A 19,562-nucleotide genomic window follows, 5' to 3' on the forward strand; every position below is an offset into this window, starting at 1 on the left:
CAGTTTCTTTGTTATAAATAGAAAAGAAAACCTTCCCTTTCTCATGGGGAAGGGTTTAGCTTGCTGTCTGTCTCAGTCTCTCTGTCTCTTTCTTTCTTCCTGCTGAATCTTTCTAAACTATGCTCTAGAGCCTCAATGTTTATATTAAAAATGGACTAATAGGATATTTTGCTAAGCAAAAGATCACGAAGAAATAATGCCACCTGTCTATGAGAAGTGGGTATTTTCAGTTGTGGTTTTAAATAAGATTTTTTTTTTTTTTTGCACTCTGCTATACACTTACCGTCTATAACATATCATTTAGCACATGCTTATAATATGTCCTTCGTATCTTCTGGTTTTGAATCTCTAACTAGATTAGAAATCTGTATAAGTCTCAGACTTTCCTTGACTGCTAATCAGACTCTAGCTTATAACAAGTCAGCACTAAATAATGAAAGTACTTTTTGTCCTTTTGGTTCTGTAATTGAAGGGGGCTGCTTGAATTTGGAAATTCTCTTATTTGGAAGTGCCTTTTTAGTGATGGACATGTCAGAAGCCCTTCCCCTCAAGAGCAATGCTTATTGCAGGCATCCCTGAAGAATTCAGAAAAGACACTACTATCATGAATGCCCATGATCTCATGTAGGAAAAAAGGAAAATGAAGCAGGACGGGGAAATGGTACGTACGAGTGGCCACCTTGGCAGTGATGGGAAGGCTGAGGATGTTGCTAATGACAGCGTAGACGCTGATGTTGTAGGTAAGACCTGGCTCCAGCTCCGAGATGGTGACACCACTCCAATCTCCAGGCACCCGCTGCTGGAGCTGGAGGCCCCCCAGGGCCGTCGGCTGGTAAGAGATCACATATTCCGTCACTGCCATCGGCCCGTCCCATTCCAGCTCAATGGACCTGTCGCTGATACCAGCCACTCGCAAGTCCTCTGGAGGGGCAACTACCAGGAGGCAATACACAGATAGCATGAGCTCAGAGGACTGTCTTCCCCAGCCTGGACTCAACTTCCTTCCTCACATCTCCTCCCCTCGCCCTGTCTGTATGTTCTGCTCAGCTCATTGGCTTTGAGGGATTAGCAGTTCCCTTGGCAGGCAGGTGCTTGTCTTTTCTGTGCTCAGTACTCCCATCTCTACAGGACCATGAGTTAGCAGTGTGCTGGAGCCTGTTCCTACTGGCTGGGAAAAGTTGCTTGTCAGATTTTGCAAGACAGTTTTAAATATTCATCATTAAAGATTAAATTTTATAAACTTCTAATTAAGTAAATTATATTAAAAACAAAGGTAATAAATACTCCAAACTCATCACTGGCAAATTACTTCACTATATTTTACTATTATCCATGCCCTTAAGGCAATTTTTGCGTGTTGTATCTCTCTGGTGGAAGTACTGTATAATTGTGTTCTACTACGCAGCTGTTCCCAACTCTGCATTTTGTGGCATCAGTTGGTAGTTTGAAATTGTCCACAGAGGGAGTATTTACACCATGGAAGTTGGCAAGTGCTTTGTAAAGCAGGGCTTTCTATTTTTTTTTCCTCAGAGGACTAGTTGTTCAATATTTAACAGCATATATTGGCTAATATTTTTGGTGGTTGAATAAGTTATTGTCACCAGATTACCCTGGGAGTAAATATTTGATTTGACAAGTGGCAATGAAGGCTTATTCCTGGTTATCTTGCAAAATATAAGAAGCCAAAACATAAGTCCTGAATATCATAGACTGATGAAGACAGTTAATAGCCCTTTATTGTATGTTTGAGTTTTGAAAGAAATGTAATCATGTTAAAATTTTTTTATTAGCTTTGATTTGGGGAATAATGATAAAGGAGTTTTTTGTTGTTTGTTTGTTTTTTTAATCTTTTTAGGGCCAAACCATATGGAAGTTCCCAGGCTAGGGGTCGAATCTGAGCTGCAGCTGCTGGCCTACACCACAGCCACAGCAATGCCAGACCCAAACCACATCTGTAACCTATACCACAGCTCATGGCAACGCCGGATCCTTAACCCACTGAGCAAGGCCAGGGATTGAACCTGTGTCCTCATGGATGCTAGTCAGATTCATTTCCAGTGAGCCACAACGAAGAATAAAGGAGTATTCGTGAGGGCTTGCTTTTCTCTCTTGTTCTACTCCTCAAATGCTATTCCAGGAACCACCAAAGATTAAACTTCATCGAAATAGCCTTTCACGTATCAGTTCCCTTGAGAAGTGAAGATTCGCCAGTAGTAGGGCTATTAAATAATTGAAACTTTAAGACCAATTAGGAAGCTAACTCCTGTGTGCCTGTAATTGGACCTGCCCATAGATTAAATCAAAGATCAGGCCAATATTTAAACAGTCGTAGTTAACTTATAAATTTATATGTAGTGGAGGCTTCAGTTAGTTTAAGAGTTTCTCCTCTGAGAATTCTCACACTTTCACCTTTACAAAAGCATAGGACCGAGCCTGCTGCTCATCCCAGGGCCGTGTGGGTGGAAAGGGCCCGCCTTCTCTGCGGTGCTCATCTGCGTACCCTCAACTCCTCAGCAGAGGCAGAAATGAGGACTCAGATGATGGAAACTGGGAACATATATTTGCAATGTTGGGCACTTGCTTTGATTGCTTTTGTCCCAAACTCTTCATGGTCCAAAACAGTCTGGATAGCAGAGCTTCCTCTGATTGCAGATGGCAAATGTTGACCAAAACAAAAAATGTAAGATTGACTTTTTAAAATTTATAAAGCTCAGTGAATGTCAACGAAATTTAATCCAACTTGCAAATGGTAATTTATAAGCTTAGATCATTTGTTCACTCTGACATGATTAAAGCTTTGAGCTGCATTAGGATCTTTGGGAGAGCCTGTATAATGCACACAGAATGACTCCTGGACTAATGAAAGAAGAGGTGGTATAGAACCCATCACTATTTTGCATTCTGTCCTGAGCATTTATTACACACCAAGCACAATGCTAAACATTCGTACGTGGGTTTTCTCATTTCATCCTCTCACCAACACTATGGGAGAGGTATGATTTTTACCCCTGTTTTATAGATAAGAAAATTGGGTCACACAGTCAGCAAACACAGACACTAGGATTTGAACCCTGGCACAATGACTCTAGAATCTCTAGGCCAGAATGCAGTACCACTTACCAGTATGCATGGTGTTTCAGTCTCTAAAACATGTTTCGACACACCATCTAACTAGAATTTATTTTAACAATTCTTTAATAGTTGTTCTGTGAGGTAGACTGGGGAGATATAATTGTCCCATCTTTACTGATGGAGAAACTGAGGATAAGGGACTTGCCAGAAGTCAGGGACCTGGGTCACAGCGGAACCAATTCTCACACCCAGTTCTTCTACACTCAGTGTGTTCTTTCCCCTACAATTTGTAGGACAGGTTATGGATTATGCCAAATGCTTCCTTTCACTTATACACCTCCAAAACAAACTACATCAGTGAATAATTCAGGTTCTCTTTAAGGGTAGGAATTCCAGATTGGTAAGAAACCTCTTTTTCAAAGGATCGGTGCCTTTCGTGGTTCAACACTCTGACTGCAAGTTTTCTGGGTGGGCCCCTCCTGTCATCGTGACCGAAATGGCCATTCCAAATTTCAGGTCACCAACAAACAACTTTTGGGGTATATAGGACAAGTTAGTGTATTCTTTTTGGTTCCTTCCTCTGACAAATAAAGCTAATCACGACAATGGAGAGTGATCCAAGCAGAGCATTTGGGGATTTTAAAGTAAAAAAAAAAAAAAGGTGCAGAAGGATTTTTTCATCTTGGCAACTTAACTTGGCAAATTCTTTATCTTGAGACCTGCGCCTGGTGGTGGGGAACACTGCCCTCGCTTCTGATGAGAAAGGTGCAGTGGTTGCGATCATGGAAGAATCATTCCTGAGAGCAGTGGCTCGAAGGAGACCAGCACCACTAGCCCTGTAACTTAGCAGCAGCTATGTATATTGAGGGCCAGTAACCCTTATCCAATGAAATGATGTTGAACTATAAAGCGAAGTACGAAAGAGCCACAGGCCTTGATTCAAGGAACTTAGGGTGGGAGCAAAGTATTCTTAGTCTTACTTTCCAATTTGGAAACTTGGAGAAGAGCAGGCAGTTAAAAAAGGATAAACTGTGGCTTGAGGAAGGGGAGTTGCTTATCTGCAAAGATGCCATGCTGTTTACTTTTGAGATCGTGCGTCAGGTTTGCACATATGTTGGGAGAGTGATTGGAATTGGTTCCAGGAAGTATCCCGCTCGGAGGAGTGAGTGAATTCAGGTGCTGAGGTTGGGCTGGCTGCAGTGCTGGCGGACACAGGGGCTGATGCTTGTGCATCTCTGCAGGTCTGACTGAAGTCTAGGGAATAGCTCTCTGGATTGCCTCAAGCCCCTGGTCCAGGGGTTCTTTCATCCGGCTGATTCATAGGCCGTTGTGGCCAGCTCACTGGCTAGCTCCTACACTAACTTCCTTCACTGGGGGCAGATGTGGACAAATGGTTTAATGGGCTCGCTTCCCTACCCCATCTCTAACACCTAGTAATTTTTTATCGTTTGACAGAGCTCAGCTTTCATATCAAAAGACTATCTCTTTGTGTATGTGGCTTTCAAGCTTTTTATTTTCCGATTCCACTCTACTTAGCATGTGGGGAGGATTAAAGAGTGCTAGAAGTTGGTAGGAGACTGGGGTTCTCTTTCTTGCTCTGCCATTAATTAGCTATCTGGCTCTGGAAAAATCTATCTGCATCTCTGGGCTGCTGTTTTTTTCCATTTGTAAAATGAGGATCCCAGAGTAGCTTGTGTCTAAGGCCTGTTTTAAGTGCACATAGTCATGATTTTTTTTTGTTCTGTTATCTTTACCCGGCCAGAGAATAGAGGCGGAAAGGCTGAGATCTGGTCCCTTGGCATGCTATGAGAGAGATCAAGGCTGGGAGTCAAATAGAGCGGCCTTGTCATCTCTATTCAATTGCCTTCAGTCTCTAGAGGCCTAGGGGGCCTCAGAATGAAGTCCACACAATGGGAAGCCATCTTCCATGCCCTTGCCAAAGAGAAAAGAATGACCTGTGAGGAAGGGTATTCTGTGGCTCTCCATGTTTTCACCTTCCCCATTCTCTCTCCTTTCCTCGCTGTTGGCGAAGGGAGCAGTGTGCTGGAGTGTATGCACCTGGCCAGAAATGTCAAACAGTGGATAAACAGCCCCTCTCCGAGAGCTTTTTCACAAAGAGCAAGCAAAGTAGCACTTTAGATAATGACCTAGATACTGCTCTGGAAGAGACTCATGGCATTTGGTTTAAAAGACAAGCCTTGAGAGCAGCATTGCAATGAGTGGTGGCTCCATGGTTGCCATAGAAACAGATGGAGATTATGCAACTCTCCCTCCTCACATGCTTTGGGAACCAAAAAGTAGTTTATCTGGGCATCCAGAAGTCTTCCTCGGTGGTACAGAAGTGACGTGTTGGAGGTAACATGAGCTCAGGGTTTGGGCTCAACCCAGTTATAGTTATGCTCACAGCTGCTGGGTCTTCCCTGAATGACCAGAAGGGCTTATCTCCAGTTCAGTTTGGACCCTGATCAGATTAAGATTCTCTTTGCAAATGAACACATCCTTGTGGAAGAGCAGGGTCAAGATCATGACAGGTATGTACAACCCAACAGAAATCACTTTATTAAGAAGCATGTGAACTACAGAAGAGCCATACACAGCAAGGGCCCAGATGGACCCTTAGCCTCCTCCGATGGGGCCTCGTGGGGCCTCATGGGGCCTCACCCTCTGGGTGGGAACTAGGATCTTGCATCAGCCTCCCCTTCCCAGCAATTACCTAGTGATTTGGATTCAGAAATGACAAGGCTTAACTTCTGCTTGAATTATCCTTCTGAACAATTAGTATAAAGACTATACTTTCATAAAGAGATTTCAATTTTAGTAAACAGGATTAGGAGGCAAAATGAAACCACTGAATACGGAAAAAAATGGAGGAACATGAAAGTATTTTCCTAAGCACCAAGGTATTGTTGTTTTTCATTTTATTATTGCCGTGGATCTTTTAAAAGAATTTAAAGTTGAAGTCGCAGGTGCAGGAGACTGGTCTGGCTGGTCCAGTACCTAGTTGGGAATAACCAATGATGCTCAAGAATAAAAATCTGGTAGAACTGGCCTCCTGGGATTTCTCCCTTAAACTTATGTCAGGAGGCTGATCAGAAAATTCCTAGAATCAACCCATCAGAAGGTTTAAAAATATTTGGTTTCGTTTTAAATTTTCTCAATGAGCACTCTGAACCCACTGTTGCAGACTAAACTGTAAATGGAAAGGCTCAAGGCCCATCATTCAGTCTGTACTGTTTAAAACACACACAAAAAAAGGACCAGAAAGTGTCAATGATTTAGTCAGAAGAGGACGAGCAATAACAGTGAGATGTATGAAAAAAGTCTGATTTTAGGCAAATGATCTCCAATGAGATGACTGGTATTTTCCCACTGATGGACTTAGGTCTTCATTTTGGGACATCACCTTTGTCTTGGTTTCCATGGTGTAGACACATATGGGGTTGGTTCCAATTTGCTAAATGTCATCTAGTAAAAGTGAGTCAGCCTTTTAATATTCTGTACTAATTGTTAGAGTTGTGGCTCAATGCCTTTAGTGCTTTATTTCTGTTTACATGTAATTCCTTGCCTATGAATACTTTTATCCATGTGGATACTAGATCATTTCATAAATTAATAGTGCTTGGCAATATGAAGCTCCAAAATAACCAGAGTGCCTGGTTTTTAGTCTGGTTATCACAGACTAACTGCCACTTCATGCTCTAGCATTGTAAAAACACATGTCTCTGGAATATGGCAACAGCCAAGGTGGGTATTTTGGAGCAGGTGGAATTCTTGGAAGCCCTCTGAATTATAGAGTGGCCTTGCCTATGGTGGTCCCAGGTTCTGACTCTCCACTGCCCTCCATCTCAAGGACAGTGAAATGCTGTCGCCATTATTACCATTGCCTTTGCTCCAGTTTGGGCGTAAGAGTCAACTTTCAGACTGAACTTGACCTTTTATGGCTTCCATCCTTTTCCCCCTTAACCTCAATAAATCAGCTCTCTTGGAAAGAAAATTCACATGACCCAACTGGGAATTCTTTGGCCTAAAGGTCACCTTCCCTCCCATCCCTCTTCCCACCTCCAGCTGGTTGGCTAGACCACGTTTGCGAAAGGCCCCACGGAGCTCCCCTTCCTACCTGCTGAGCAGTCAGGGCCCTGGTAGCCCTCCTCACAGAAGCAGAGCCCCTCCTGGCAATGTCCTCGCCCACTGCAGGCATTCAGACACCGCCGCTGGCTGCAGTCCTCACCAGCGTAGCCCTCCTGGCATAGGCAGGTACCGTTGGCACATCTCCCCTTCCCAGAGCAGTCCCCGGGGCATCTCAGTTCACTGCAGTCCTCGCCTGTGTAGGCCTCTTCGCAGACACACTCCCCATCCACGCACAGCCCCCGGGAGCTGCAGTCTGTGGGGCACCGGAGCTCCGAGCAGTCGTCCCCACTGTACTCGCTGTCACAGATGCACTGGCCGTCCACACACACGCCCCGACTGGAGCAGCCCAGGGGGCAGTAGGGCTCCGAGCAGTTCTTGCCAAACCAGCCTTCATTGCAGATGCAGCCACAGGACTCGAAGCTGAAGTTGCCATGGCCACTGCAGTGGGGGATATAGTCCAGTTGTCCTGGAATGGCCAAGGAGAAGTCATAGGGCAGCAGTGAGTTCAGGGCGGGACAGGCAGAGACCTCCTCTCACTCTCTGATCAGATTCGTGTTGCTGAGAATTAGGCTTAAGCTAGTGTGGTATATCATGGACTTCATAATATTTTCACCCGGCGGGGGTCGTCTGTGCCTGGCACAGCGTGGGGAGAGGATGGATGAGATCGGGTCCTCCCTTGCCCTTCAGGAGCTCACCTTCAGTGGGTCTTAGTTCTGGTTTCCTAGAAACAGACCTTAGATGAGGATTCAAGAGAGAGTGCCAGGAAAAACTAGTCAGTAGGGAGGAGAGACTGGGGAGGGAGGAGCCCAAGCTTGGCCATTTTCAGGCAAAGTCCCAGGAGGGGTCAGTCCTGCAGGGTTTTCTGGCCACAGTGCAGACATATCTGACCTGGGATGAAGGGCTGCCCCTCGTGGGTGTTAATACTCAGGCTCGTCCATCCTCTCCCCCAGGCAGGTCAAGGAGGTTCTCACGGCCCAAGCACAGCCCCTGACTGAGACTCTCGGGTACTGGCTGTGGGGACTGAAGGGGCTCTGAGGGGATGTAGGCTGAGTACCAGGCCTGGCGTGCAGGGCATGGTCACATATGCTGCAGGCCCATCCCTCGTCCTCCACTTCCTGCCATCTCACTAACTCTGCTCCTTTATCACAGCTCAGCACCAGGGTCACTTCAAAGGCTTCCCAGAACTGGTTTCATTTAGTGACTCTTTGCTGTGATCTTTTTAGGATTCTCTGCGTATCTCCTGCCCTAGCCCTTACCACGCTGTAACTCCAGTGTAGTAATTTGTCTGTCTAGCACGAATCAAACAAACTTACTAAACAAACACAAAACCGGTACCTGCTTGGCATCCTTCTCTGCCCTTGGCCCTGGGGATATGAAGTTAAGTAAGATATAGCCTTGTTTGACTCTGCCCCTTCATGCCATCCCCATGGCCTGAAAAGGTACTACACTGACGCAGTTAACATGGCTCTTCCTTGTAGGTTTCTTCCTCGTCTGCCAGGGAACCTGGGGGGAAGCTGGTCAAAAGCCCACTCATAGACGCCACCCAGCCTCCTGGGTAGCAAAGAGCCCATGTCCATGGACATAGACTATGCCTTGCCCATATTCCCCAGCTTGATTGAAAAGGTGAACTGAGCACAGCGTTCTCACTGGGGAACAGGAGACTGAACAGCTGGACTTTGTTCTCTCAGCTTCAGGTTGGTTATTTATAGTTTTGGTTATGAGGAGGAGAAGGAGGTGAGAAAAACCCAAGAAACATTTCACTTCTCAAAGACCGCCCCCAGTCTCGGTGTCCCCGCCAATGTGTTGGATATCACTCTGGACACATGGGCCATCCAGGGAAGATGTCATTCCTGACACCTCTTTCATCCCTGGGCAAGCTTGAGGTAGTAGACCCCATAGAGGTAAAATCTTGAGCCCAAGATAGGAAAACACGGCCCTCTTCTTGTTAAAGAATAAACTGCGTGGGTCAACGTTGCCTTTCAGGTGAGAGAAGCTGGACTCAAAAGGGGACAGACACACTCTCTGCTCATTGCGGGTCAATTGAGAATGGCTACTGCACCTAAGGTGCTTACCAGAAGCCAGACTTTCCTCTGAAGGGAGGCTTTTCTGTTTTGTAACTCCTGTTCCTTCTAGTCTGTCACCAATTGTTGATGGGGAAAGGAAGGCATGGGTAACTTGCTTAAGTCACGAGCTGGTAGGTAGCAGAGCCAGGATTTGAAGTCAGGACGTCTGGCTCTGAAGATGTAATGACTTCTCCCAGAGAGATCCAGCTCATCATGCCTAAGTGTTGCTAGTCAGGGAGCGGGGGAGGCTGGAGGTACAACTCCTGGATGCTCCGCCTGTGGGGGGAGGGCTTGTAGTAAGCTCTGTGAGTGGGTGTGTGCGTGCATGCGCATGCACACCCACATGTGTTCATGGGGGGTGGGAACAGGGGCTGAAACTTCCCTCTTGCCAGAGAAGATGGGGACAGGTGCTCTGAGCCTTTAATGACTATCGTTTCCTCAGATGGGAGAGAGGCTGAGCGGCGCACACAGAGCACCAGCGTTCTCTAGTCCCCCGGGTTAACATAGATAGATATCAGTTCAACAGCCTGTGAAAACCAAAGATGAATGAAGACAGACATCAAATTCCCTGCTCACCACAGAAGTTGCTGTGCTGAACTGATGTACCGTTACCTGACTCATCCCCCCAAAATCAGGTTAATGTATTTCAAACCAGCTCAGTGCTGTAGAGAATCTCTACGTCAGATCCCCTGGGAAGGGCCACATTTAGATCTTAGAGGCAGATTAACAGAGAGCTACAGACTGGGGCAGCCTTTTCCCTCTGTGTGTGAGGAGGTGCCAGGTTTCACGGCGAGTGGCTGCTTGCCCTCCTGCCCTCATTCACTCTCCCTCTCTGCTCAGCACCCTCCCTTCCCTCCTGGCTCCCAGGCTCTACCTGTGGCTGCACTGGCTTGGCAGCAGTTGCTGTTGCACTGGTCCCGGAGCACCGACACCTCCCTCTCCAGCATCTCGATTCGGCTCAGCAGCTCCTGCAGCACCTGGGCCGAGCTGGCACACGGGCAGGCCTTCTTAGGGAGGTTGATCCTATGGGTGAAGGTGACCTGGCTCTCGTGGTCTGAGGTCTGGCCCGTGTACTCCGCCAGCACCTCGTCTTCAGTGCTCACCTCCTGCTCAGCTGAGGCCTCCAGCCCCGAGGAGCAGAGGCTGTCCAGGGGCACGTTGATGTTGTACACATGGTTGAAAACCACTGGCTGCTCTTTGCCAGATGTGTTGTAGCTGGTAGTGCCACCTTCCTCCTCCACCGCCTGTCTCTGGACCCTTTCCGTGGTGACCTCCAGCTGACACTCTGAGGGCTTGAGCATGGAGCCCAGAAGGATCAGGTTGACGCCAATGAGCATGTTCTTCAAGACCACTGTTTCCCCGTCTGCCCCCATCCTCTCAGCAGAGGCCCAGGTTCAAGACCAGCCTGCAGCAGAAAGCATGGAGTTATGGAAATCTGCAGGAGAAACCAAGAAACAAAATGGCCTCTGAGACCTGCCCCCAGTACTTCATCGTGCTCAGTCCTACAAAGCTAAAGGATAGGCAGTTAAGATTTCAAGGGGAGGGTTGGGAAGGGACTGCTAGGTCATGAAAGCCCAGAGGTTTGTCCTTTAGAAGAATGAGTCCCTGAAAATGGGTCCTGCTTCTGTAGAAGGACTTCCTAAAAGGCTCATCTAGAACATATGTGTCTGGCCTCCACAGTCGTCAAGAGGTTCCAGCAAAGAGGACATGCAAGGACAGGGGACAGGGGCTTTATGTATAGGCTTTTCCTCCAAGAAGAACTCAGAACTTCCTTCCACTTCTGGATGAGAGTTAGGATGAAGGGTACCAGGGAGTCTTGGGCATCCCCTCATATTTCCCCAGATATTTATTATGAAGCGGCCCTGCCAGCCACTTCAAAATAACTTGTTAACTCCTCTAAGCTCATCTATTCAAGACAAGTTGACTTTAGAATAACTAACCAGGCAAATAATATAGTTCTAGGTAATTGTGGTTGTTAATAATCCTTGGGTACATTTGTGATTATCTCGGACTGTGTGAGCCAAACTTTATTTTAATCTTCTCATTAGTATAGTCCCAGTGCTTTGTAACCACAGGGTGCCTTTCTTCTGAGGCCCTGTTTAAATTGCTAAAATAATGAATTAGCTCCACTGCTGGTTACCTAGTCACCAGGAACCATGGAGAATGATAAATTTACTGTAATGCAAATCAGTTTTACAGAAATTATAATTCTTTTGTATTCCCTGTATAAAAGAGAAAAGAGGCTTACAAACTTTGGTTCTAAAGGTAATGTTAGAGCTGCTAAGAAGATTAAGGATGAAGGAATGGAATGAGTGTGAATACGAGTTTGGGAAAAAGGCGATAAATGACAGCTGACATCAACTAAACGTGTATTCTATACAGATTGCAGCGTGCACCTCCCATGAGACCTTACTGGACCCTCAGAACAACCCTATGATGGGCCAATGTGATTATCCTCATCTTGTAATGGCGTAAATCCTGCCTAGAAAGCTTAAGATTTGAATGCAGGTCTAACTCGAAAAGCCATGTTCTTAACTGCTAAGCTCCAATGCTTTTCCTGACAAGCATGTTCAGTTTTCTATTATCGCTGATGGGAATTGTGTTATAATATTGAGATTAGAAAGTTTTGCTAGATCCAATGTTCCTTCCTCTGTGAAGCATTCTGCTCTCACATTTTCCCCTGTTTCTTCATCTGTCCTCCCTTAGTATAGGCTAAGTCCATCCCCACTCTTCCATAAACCTCTTCTGACAGCATTTGCTGCAGTAGACCATGGGCTTCCTTTGTCTGCTTCTGCCCCTGCCACTTCCCAATCCCACCCCCATCCCAGACTGCTAAGTCAAATCATATCAGACCACATCTTATCCACAGCATTAGATATGTGTCCAGGACAGCAAACATGCTCAGTACCATGGCTGTTGAATGAATAAGTGGGTAGTTACATAGAAGGATGAATAAACAGATGAGTTAATGAATAAATGCCCAATGAGCAAAAGGTTGAATCCTTCTCCAACTCATTTAATTTCTTCCATCATCCTCAAGTAATTCACTATTCAATTTCAGTTCAACTGGGCAATGTCTGAGGGTTTATTTTATTAGGAGTAACTGTATTTGTGACTAATATATGAAAACCAAGTCTTATTACTTAGTCTTTATATTATATATTGGACTGAAATCTATCTCTGTTTCCAGAATGACTAGGAAGCAGAACAGGGTACAGCTGTTAAGATTCTGGACTCTGGGGAGTTCTCATTGTGGCTGAGCAGAAATGAACCTATATCCATAAGGACGCAGGTTTGATCCCTGGCCCTGCTCAGTGGGTTAAGGATCCGGTGTTGCCGCAAGCTGTGGTGGAGGTCACAGGCGTGGCTTGGACCTGGTGTTGTTGTGGCTGTGATGTAGGCTGGCAGCTGTAGCTCTGACTTGACTCCTAGCCTGGGAACTTCCATAGGCTGTAGGTACAGCCCTAAAAAAAAAAAAAAAAAAAAAAAATTCTGGACTCCGGAGCCAGTCTGCCTGGTCTTCGCCTATCCAAGGACTACCCTGAAATCACTGGAACGTGTGAGACATCTGGCCCATCAGTAGGCAGCCGGAAAACCAAACATTAGCACACCCTTACTCAAAGAAGGGTGAGGTTCTTGGAGTGATGTGGGAGGTGGTGATCCACTGGCTATATCCAGATGAAGTAAATCCACTTTGGGGCTAGATGGAGTCACATTGCTAAACCAAATTGCCCTCAAGACTGTAAGCTCTTTTCAAGGCCCCTTGTCTGAGGCATTACTTGACATCCCATTTTCAGATGCTCTGGGCATTGCAGCCTTGGAGTGGCACTCTGCCCTTATATCATGGAAAGCTTCCCAGGAATGGCTCTGAAATAAGTCACTTATCCTTACATTTACATTTAAGGCTAGGACCTTTAGCCATCTGACTTGCTAAACTAAAGTAGGTTCGTTGATCCAAGTTGACGTTGCGGAATAGCTTTTTTTTCCCCTGGGAATCATAAAATTATCATGTAACATCTATAGCACTTAATCTAGCTTTTTGCACAAAGCAGACACTCAATAAAGAAAGAATAAATGGCATTATAAATAAAAGGGACACAAGTGATAGGAAAATTAAAAGGGAAAAGCATAAGGTTCTACACTGAAGTCCAAAGTAGCAACTACAGAATCATACATGGAGAAAACAGTATAGCTTTATGTGTGAAAAACACAAACTTTAGTCAATAATCAAACTGACTATGAAGTAGTCAACTGTGTGATTTTTGTAACCTCTAAAATCTTATTTAGACTCAGGTTTTATTAATTGAAATATAGGCTAGGATGAACAGGGGGCTGTTTTGCTCTGTACTGAACTTGTCATTGATTACTTCTGGGTGGCAAGGATGCTGAAGGTACTCAAAATCTTGTCATAAGAGAGGGAGGAAGTTAGCATTTTGGTCCAGAGAAGTGATGACTGGAGGGTTATTTTTCCTTTATCATCCATTCCTTTGACAGGTATTTATTAAGTACCTACTATATGCTGGTTCCTTCATTCACAGAGGTTACATTTAACTATATGTGAGTGGAGAGGGGAAGACAGACAATAAATTAATACAATAATTACATATCATATAGGAAGAATGCATATTATATGATATTTAACATATGACAAGGTAACATTAATTTATGAGTGTTGTGTCATCAAGTGGTAACTGCTGCGAAGAAAAACAAAAGGAGAGAAGAGGACAGGAGAGTTACCAGGGCAGGGAAGTGATGTGGATACTTTATGGAGCCTGGCCAAGGAAGACTTGTCCAATGAGGACCACTGAGCAGATACCTGAAGGAAGTGAGCAGTGAGCTCAGCAGATGGCTGAGAAAGTGCATTCCAGCCACAGGGATCAGCAAGTGTGAGGGCTCTGAGGCGGGAGCTGGCCTGGTGAGTCTGAGTGACAGCGAGAGATAGGGGTCAAGTGAATGAGGGAGCAGATGTGGGGTGATGAGGTCAGAGAATGAGTCGGGGCCTGATCGGAGAAGGCCTTGTGAACCCCTGTAAGGACTGGCTTTTGCTGTGAATGTATGGTCAGCATTCTCAAATCCATCCACACACCAAATATTTATCATGACCTAGTCCCTGTCCCTGAGAAACTTTCTGTTTCTGGAAAGAGATAGAAACACAAGTAAATATAATGACAATGCAGTGTGACCATTTCCATGACTGACGGACGCACACAATGTCCCAAGGGCTGGAGGTGCATCTGTTCCAATCGCTCCTTCCATCCGCACTCTGCACTCTTCCTATATGTCTGTGTCTCCTTTCAAGGACATCAGTCATATGGGATTAGGGGCCCAACCCTCCAGCATGACCTCATCTTAACGAACTACATCTGCAATGGCCCTATTTCCAAATAAGGTTACATTCTGAGGCACTGGGAGTAGAACTTCAGCATATCTTCTTTGTAAGGCATAATTCAATCCATAATAAATACCAATAGTGAACTGAGCATCTACCAGGCACCCAGCTAAGCATTTCCCTTATGTTATTTTATTCATTCCTGACAACAACCCTATAAGCCAGGGAGGAGTGATATTTAGGTGTCAAGATATTTTATGACCATTGTGGCTTGGGCAACAACCAATCAGAAGGGGGCATCCATCCATCAGACCTGCTGTAAACAACCAGCAGGGCCCTGTGCTGATTTCACCGTGATGGTAGGTCCTCTTTCAATTTCCATGACTTGAGACAAGGGAAATGAGTTTCAGGCAAGGCCAAGGAATGTGACCGAGATTGCACAGCTAATGAGCACGGGAGCCAAGACTGAACCCATATCTTGCTGACCATAGTCTGTACTCTTAACTGCTGTTTTTCAGCCAGCTTTAATTAGCAGCCACATAGAACTCTAATGAAAAGACTTAGAACTCTTACACATCAACAGTCTCCTCTCCCGGGATCAGATTTAGGACTTCCTGACAGCGATGGCTTTTCGCTTAATGTTTTCTCCACCAATCCATGCTACTACCCCAGAAATTGCTGTAGTCTCTCACCCTGAAGGGAGAGCCTGTCTGCTGGCTCATTATCTAAAAGTGCCCAGCCTCCATGGTGTCCCAAAGAATCAGGAGCCATGCTAAACCAGTAAACCTTGATCCTAGAGGGGTTGGGAGGCATTTTTTACATTTGCCCTTTCCCAGGACAACTCCCCACTCAGCAGTAGTTCCAGAAAATCATGGCCTGCCCTGGCCCCCTCTGGCGTCATTCACTTCTCTGAGCTGCCACTGGCTCAGTCACAAGTCACTATTAAGCACACCGAGGACCTCTCTGCTTCTGTCCTGTATCTCCATGTGCATTTGGCTGAGGATGCTTCCTGAGGGCAGGCAGAGAGAGGGGGTGGGATGCATGGCCTGGGAGACTTCATTTTTCTCATCTCATCTGAAGCCTGTTGGAGGAGGAAGGGGGATGAAACTCATGCTTATTTAATGCTTACTTTAAAAGCATACCCTTAATTTTGCAAAGCTCACGTTACTTAATAATCATTTCAAAGTGGCTTCTCTTTCTCGTGTCCCTGAAAACTTCCCTCTCTGGCTTCATTCTCTACCTCCACCTCCTGTTCCCCTGGATCACATAGAATGCAGACTGTTCTGCAGGTGGTCTTTCTGTGGCACCTTTCAGTGACTCTGCTGGGCAGATTTTTGCAACTTCCTCCGAGGAAGATCTGGTCTAATCCTGTGGCATATCCAAGACTGCTGCGTTTGATGTGTTTGTCTCCACTGGAGAGGTCTGGCCTGCTCTGAGACCCATGGTCTGGCTTTAGTGAGAGGTGGTGGCTGCACTTCTAAGCTGGATGCAAAAATCTCTGGGATTCAAACAGCTTAGGGGCCTGAAGGGGACCCCCAGAGTCCCCTCTATTCCTTCAGTCTCTTCCTGTCTCTCAGGTGAGTCATCCGACTAGAGCTATCAGACTCGAGGATAGATGCAGACCAGTCCCATCAAAGGATGAAGTGGTGGTGGGAGAGGGGGCAAGGGGAGAAAAGTAGAGATGATGGGGAAGAAATAAAAAGGGTGGGGTGCCAGGCTGGAGAGAGCAACAGACAAGAGTTCTACAGATCGAGGGAGATGACATAAACCCGAGGGACAAATAATACACTCAAGGTTTGGTAATACACTGACAGTGGTGAGCCAGACAGGTAGCTAGTGACCCTCCAGATGAGAGGGCAAGCCAGTTGCAGTAATTTGATAGATTGATACTCAAGAGGTCTGCACAGTGCCATTGATTCATTTCCTCCATGCCAGCTTCCTTATCAATATAATTATCATGATGGGTGCCAGAGGTGTCTCTGGGTTGTTTGTAAGAGGCAAGTGGACAGCTGGGTGGTCCTCCAGGCCCAGGTGATGCCACGTTACCAAGGTGTGAGCACCTTTCCCAGGCGGCCTGCAGGGAGAGCTTGGGTTACCCCCGGGGCCAAGTCTTGCCTCCAGCTGAAGTTGTTCTTAAATGGCTTTTCTCCCCTATGCCCTCCTCCACGTGCCTTGTCCCACTGAAGAGCTTTGCTACTGTGATAGATAACTATTCTGGGAACCATCACCTTGGCACAGGCTCAGAGGAGGAGAGAACTGGTCTCCAGAGGGTGGGATGCAGAGGAGGAGGGAGGTTGGGGAGGTGATGCAAGGGACCGGGAAAAGACATGGAAGCTATGTCTTTGTGATTTTCCTTTTTTTTTCTCTCTCTCTCCTTAAGTCAGAGAAGGGGTGAAAGAGTAACATGGACAGAGGTGCCTCAGGGGAAGTGGGGGGAGGAAGAGAAAGAGGAAAAATGAGTGTGTAGTTTGTTGGGCAGGTAAGGAGAGGTGATCTCCAGAGGGGTGGGTGGCCAGCGCTCTGTTTGGATTTTCTAGCTTCTGCCAACCTTCGTCCCCACGCTGCCCCTAAGGGTGATGTATAAACCAGAACTGTATCTGTGAAAAAAAATGACACTTTTCCTGTGCTTTTTTTTTTTAAGTTAGAATTAGTTTAAAAATAGTTCCCTCCCTGCCGTTGGGATGCTCTGTCACTGGAGAAAGAGGGTAATTATGAAAGACGAGGGTGTAATGTGATTACTGCCGGCCCCATTGTGTCAGCAGAGGCAGCGTCAGGGCTGCTGGGAGGACTTGGCCTCCGTCTCCATCAGCACTGGGCCTTTATTGGGCCTGTCAGGTTTCTGAAAAGAACCTGAGGGCAGAAAGCTCCCCGCCGACAGGACTCCTTGGCTGGTCTGGAGCTGTCAGGGGACCTGTGCGGAGGAGGTGCAAGGCAAGGCTGGGGCGTCGCCTTCTGGCCACCTCCTGCTGGACCATGTGCCCTCCGTGTGCCCCATGTAGGAGCTACAGGCAGGGTCGTTGGTTCAGAATGTGATGGAGCCACATTCATATTTTGGCATAAGGGGTCAGCGGGTGTATTTTTGTGTGTGTCCATGCAGGTTAGAAAACCTGCAGAGGCTGGGCCGAAGAATCTAGCTTCAGGTCTGTCCTCTGGCTCTGTCTTGTACTGTCTGTGAGAATTCTAATTGACCTAGGCTCTCAGAGCCATTCCTTCTTCATCTGCAAAATGGGGGTCATGGATATCAATCAAGGGAATAACACCAAGGGAGTAATAACATCTCTCCATTGGAAGCAAGGGTCAGATCATTCTGGTATGAATTCCTGCTTTACCACCCAGGTGGCATGGCTGGGCAGGTGTTACCACTGGAGGGCGCCTGTTTCTTTTGGGGGCAGCTAAGGCTGAGAGTCTGCCTTCTGGGTTTCCAAATGATTTTTGGTAAATAGAAATCCTATTTTGGTGAATTTATCCAATTTTTATAAGTCCCAGAGAATTCTTAACATCTGTAGAGCATTTGTATGATATATGACTGTATATATATATATATATATATATATATAATAGGCAGTTTTATGTATATATATTTACATAAAAGTGGTTTATATATATGACTGTATATACACACACTGATAGAACTATACGTATATGGTTACATATATATTTACATATATACACATATATAACCATGTACCTACTATGGCTATATATATATATATATATATATATATATAAACCCATGTATGTATATATACATATATAATTCTATTTGTGTATGTATATATAGTCATATACATAAATATATATACATATGGTAGAGGATATGGAGCCCCATTTAATCCTCATAACAGACAATGGGATTATTCCAATTTTATAGACAAGGCTCAAGGGATGGGGGTGATTTGCCCAGTTATACACAGTGAGTTAGAGCCAAGCTAAATCCCGAGGCATATATCCAGACTCTCAGTTTGGTCATAGAAGCCACAGCCTCCCTCCATAAGCCACCTTTGTCCTTTGGAAGTAGATAGGATATAAATAATGAACTCCCAATTAATCTCCACCATTTTGGTTTAAAAATTCTTCCCAGAGCCTGACCTTTTGCTATCATTAATATCTATTTTTCGTCTGTGTTTCTCAAGCTGGGAGAACAGCATGTCACCATTTTCTATTCAATTATTCTTCTTGAATGGTCATCATACTGCTTTTCGTCTTTCTCTTCTTTCCATTTAATAAAATTGCAAAGCAAAGTCTTTTGTAAGAAAGATGGCCACTCAGACTGCAGCTCAAATAGATGATTTCAGTTTCTCGCTCAAGCTACTCCACAGAACAGATTAAGAAATTGGTTTAGAATATTAAAAGTGGTCTCTGCCCCCATGGGGCTTATAGTCTAGTTGAGAGGACTAGACTCACACATGTGAAACCAAAGGACAAGGCAAGGCAGCCCATAAACTGAAGACTGCTTATTTTAAGTTTAATAGATGCTCTTCACAGTGTGGGAGAAGTGACCAGAAAAGACTTGCTGAAGAAGTGGTGTTCCAGTCCAGATGAAGTGGGGTGGCTGGGAAGGTGGATATGACTTGTGGGGAGAAGGTGTGGAGAGGGGGCATAGGGTGTGGCATAAGCAAAGTCGATTGAAGCGTCAAGGCCAAGTGTAAGGAAGTTCTTCCTCTGAAGGGACCATCTTCAGTTTTCATGAAGGTCTAATATAAATTAAAACTATATTATGAATATTTAGGGTTTTTTAGGCTGAGTAAGAAGATGTAGTACATATATACAATGGAATATTACTCAGCCATAAAAAAGAATGAAATAATGCCATTTGCGCCAACATGGATGGACATAGAAATTATCATACTAAGTGAAGTAAGTCAGACAGAGAAAGGCAAATATCGTATGAAATCACTGATATGTGGAATCAAATAAAAAATCGTATGAAAGAATGAAACAGAAATAGACTGAAAAATTTCGAAACCAAA

At 45.4% G+C, this 19,562-nt stretch overlaps 1 protein-coding gene and 1 long non-coding RNA gene across 8 annotated transcripts in view; one reads left to right on the plus strand and one right to left on the minus strand.

Moving 5' to 3' along the window:
- Window positions 1–19,562, plus strand: part of LOC102162878 — a 381,084-nt gene that overhangs the window by 195,062 nt on the left and 166,460 nt on the right. The gene's annotated exons all lie outside the window — the stretch shown is intronic.
- The window catches only part of TNR (tenascin R), a 424,403-nt gene that overhangs the window by 76,340 nt on the left and 328,501 nt on the right, over window positions 1–19,562 (minus strand). For 3 of the 5 annotated variants that reach the window (XM_013989629.2, XM_021063665.1, XM_021063667.1), the window contains 3 exons: window positions 10,138–10,698; window positions 7,190–7,666; window positions 670–933 (listed from right to left, as the gene is read on the minus strand). In XM_013989629.2, coding sequence (XP_013845083.1) covers window positions 670–933; window positions 7,190–7,666; window positions 10,138–10,636 — 1,240 coding nt within the window. In that variant the 5' untranslated portion in view covers window positions 10,637–10,698. Of the gene's footprint in view, window positions 1–669; window positions 934–7,189; window positions 7,667–10,137; window positions 10,699–19,562 lie in introns of those variants that run through there. The other 2 variants (XM_021063666.1, XM_021063668.1) reach the window with 2 other exon arrangements.

Source organism: Sus scrofa, chromosome 9, assembly GCF_000003025.6.
Source record: "Sus scrofa isolate TJ Tabasco breed Duroc chromosome 9, Sscrofa11.1, whole genome shotgun sequence".
Taxonomy (NCBI): domain Eukaryota; kingdom Metazoa; phylum Chordata; class Mammalia; order Artiodactyla; family Suidae; genus Sus; species Sus scrofa.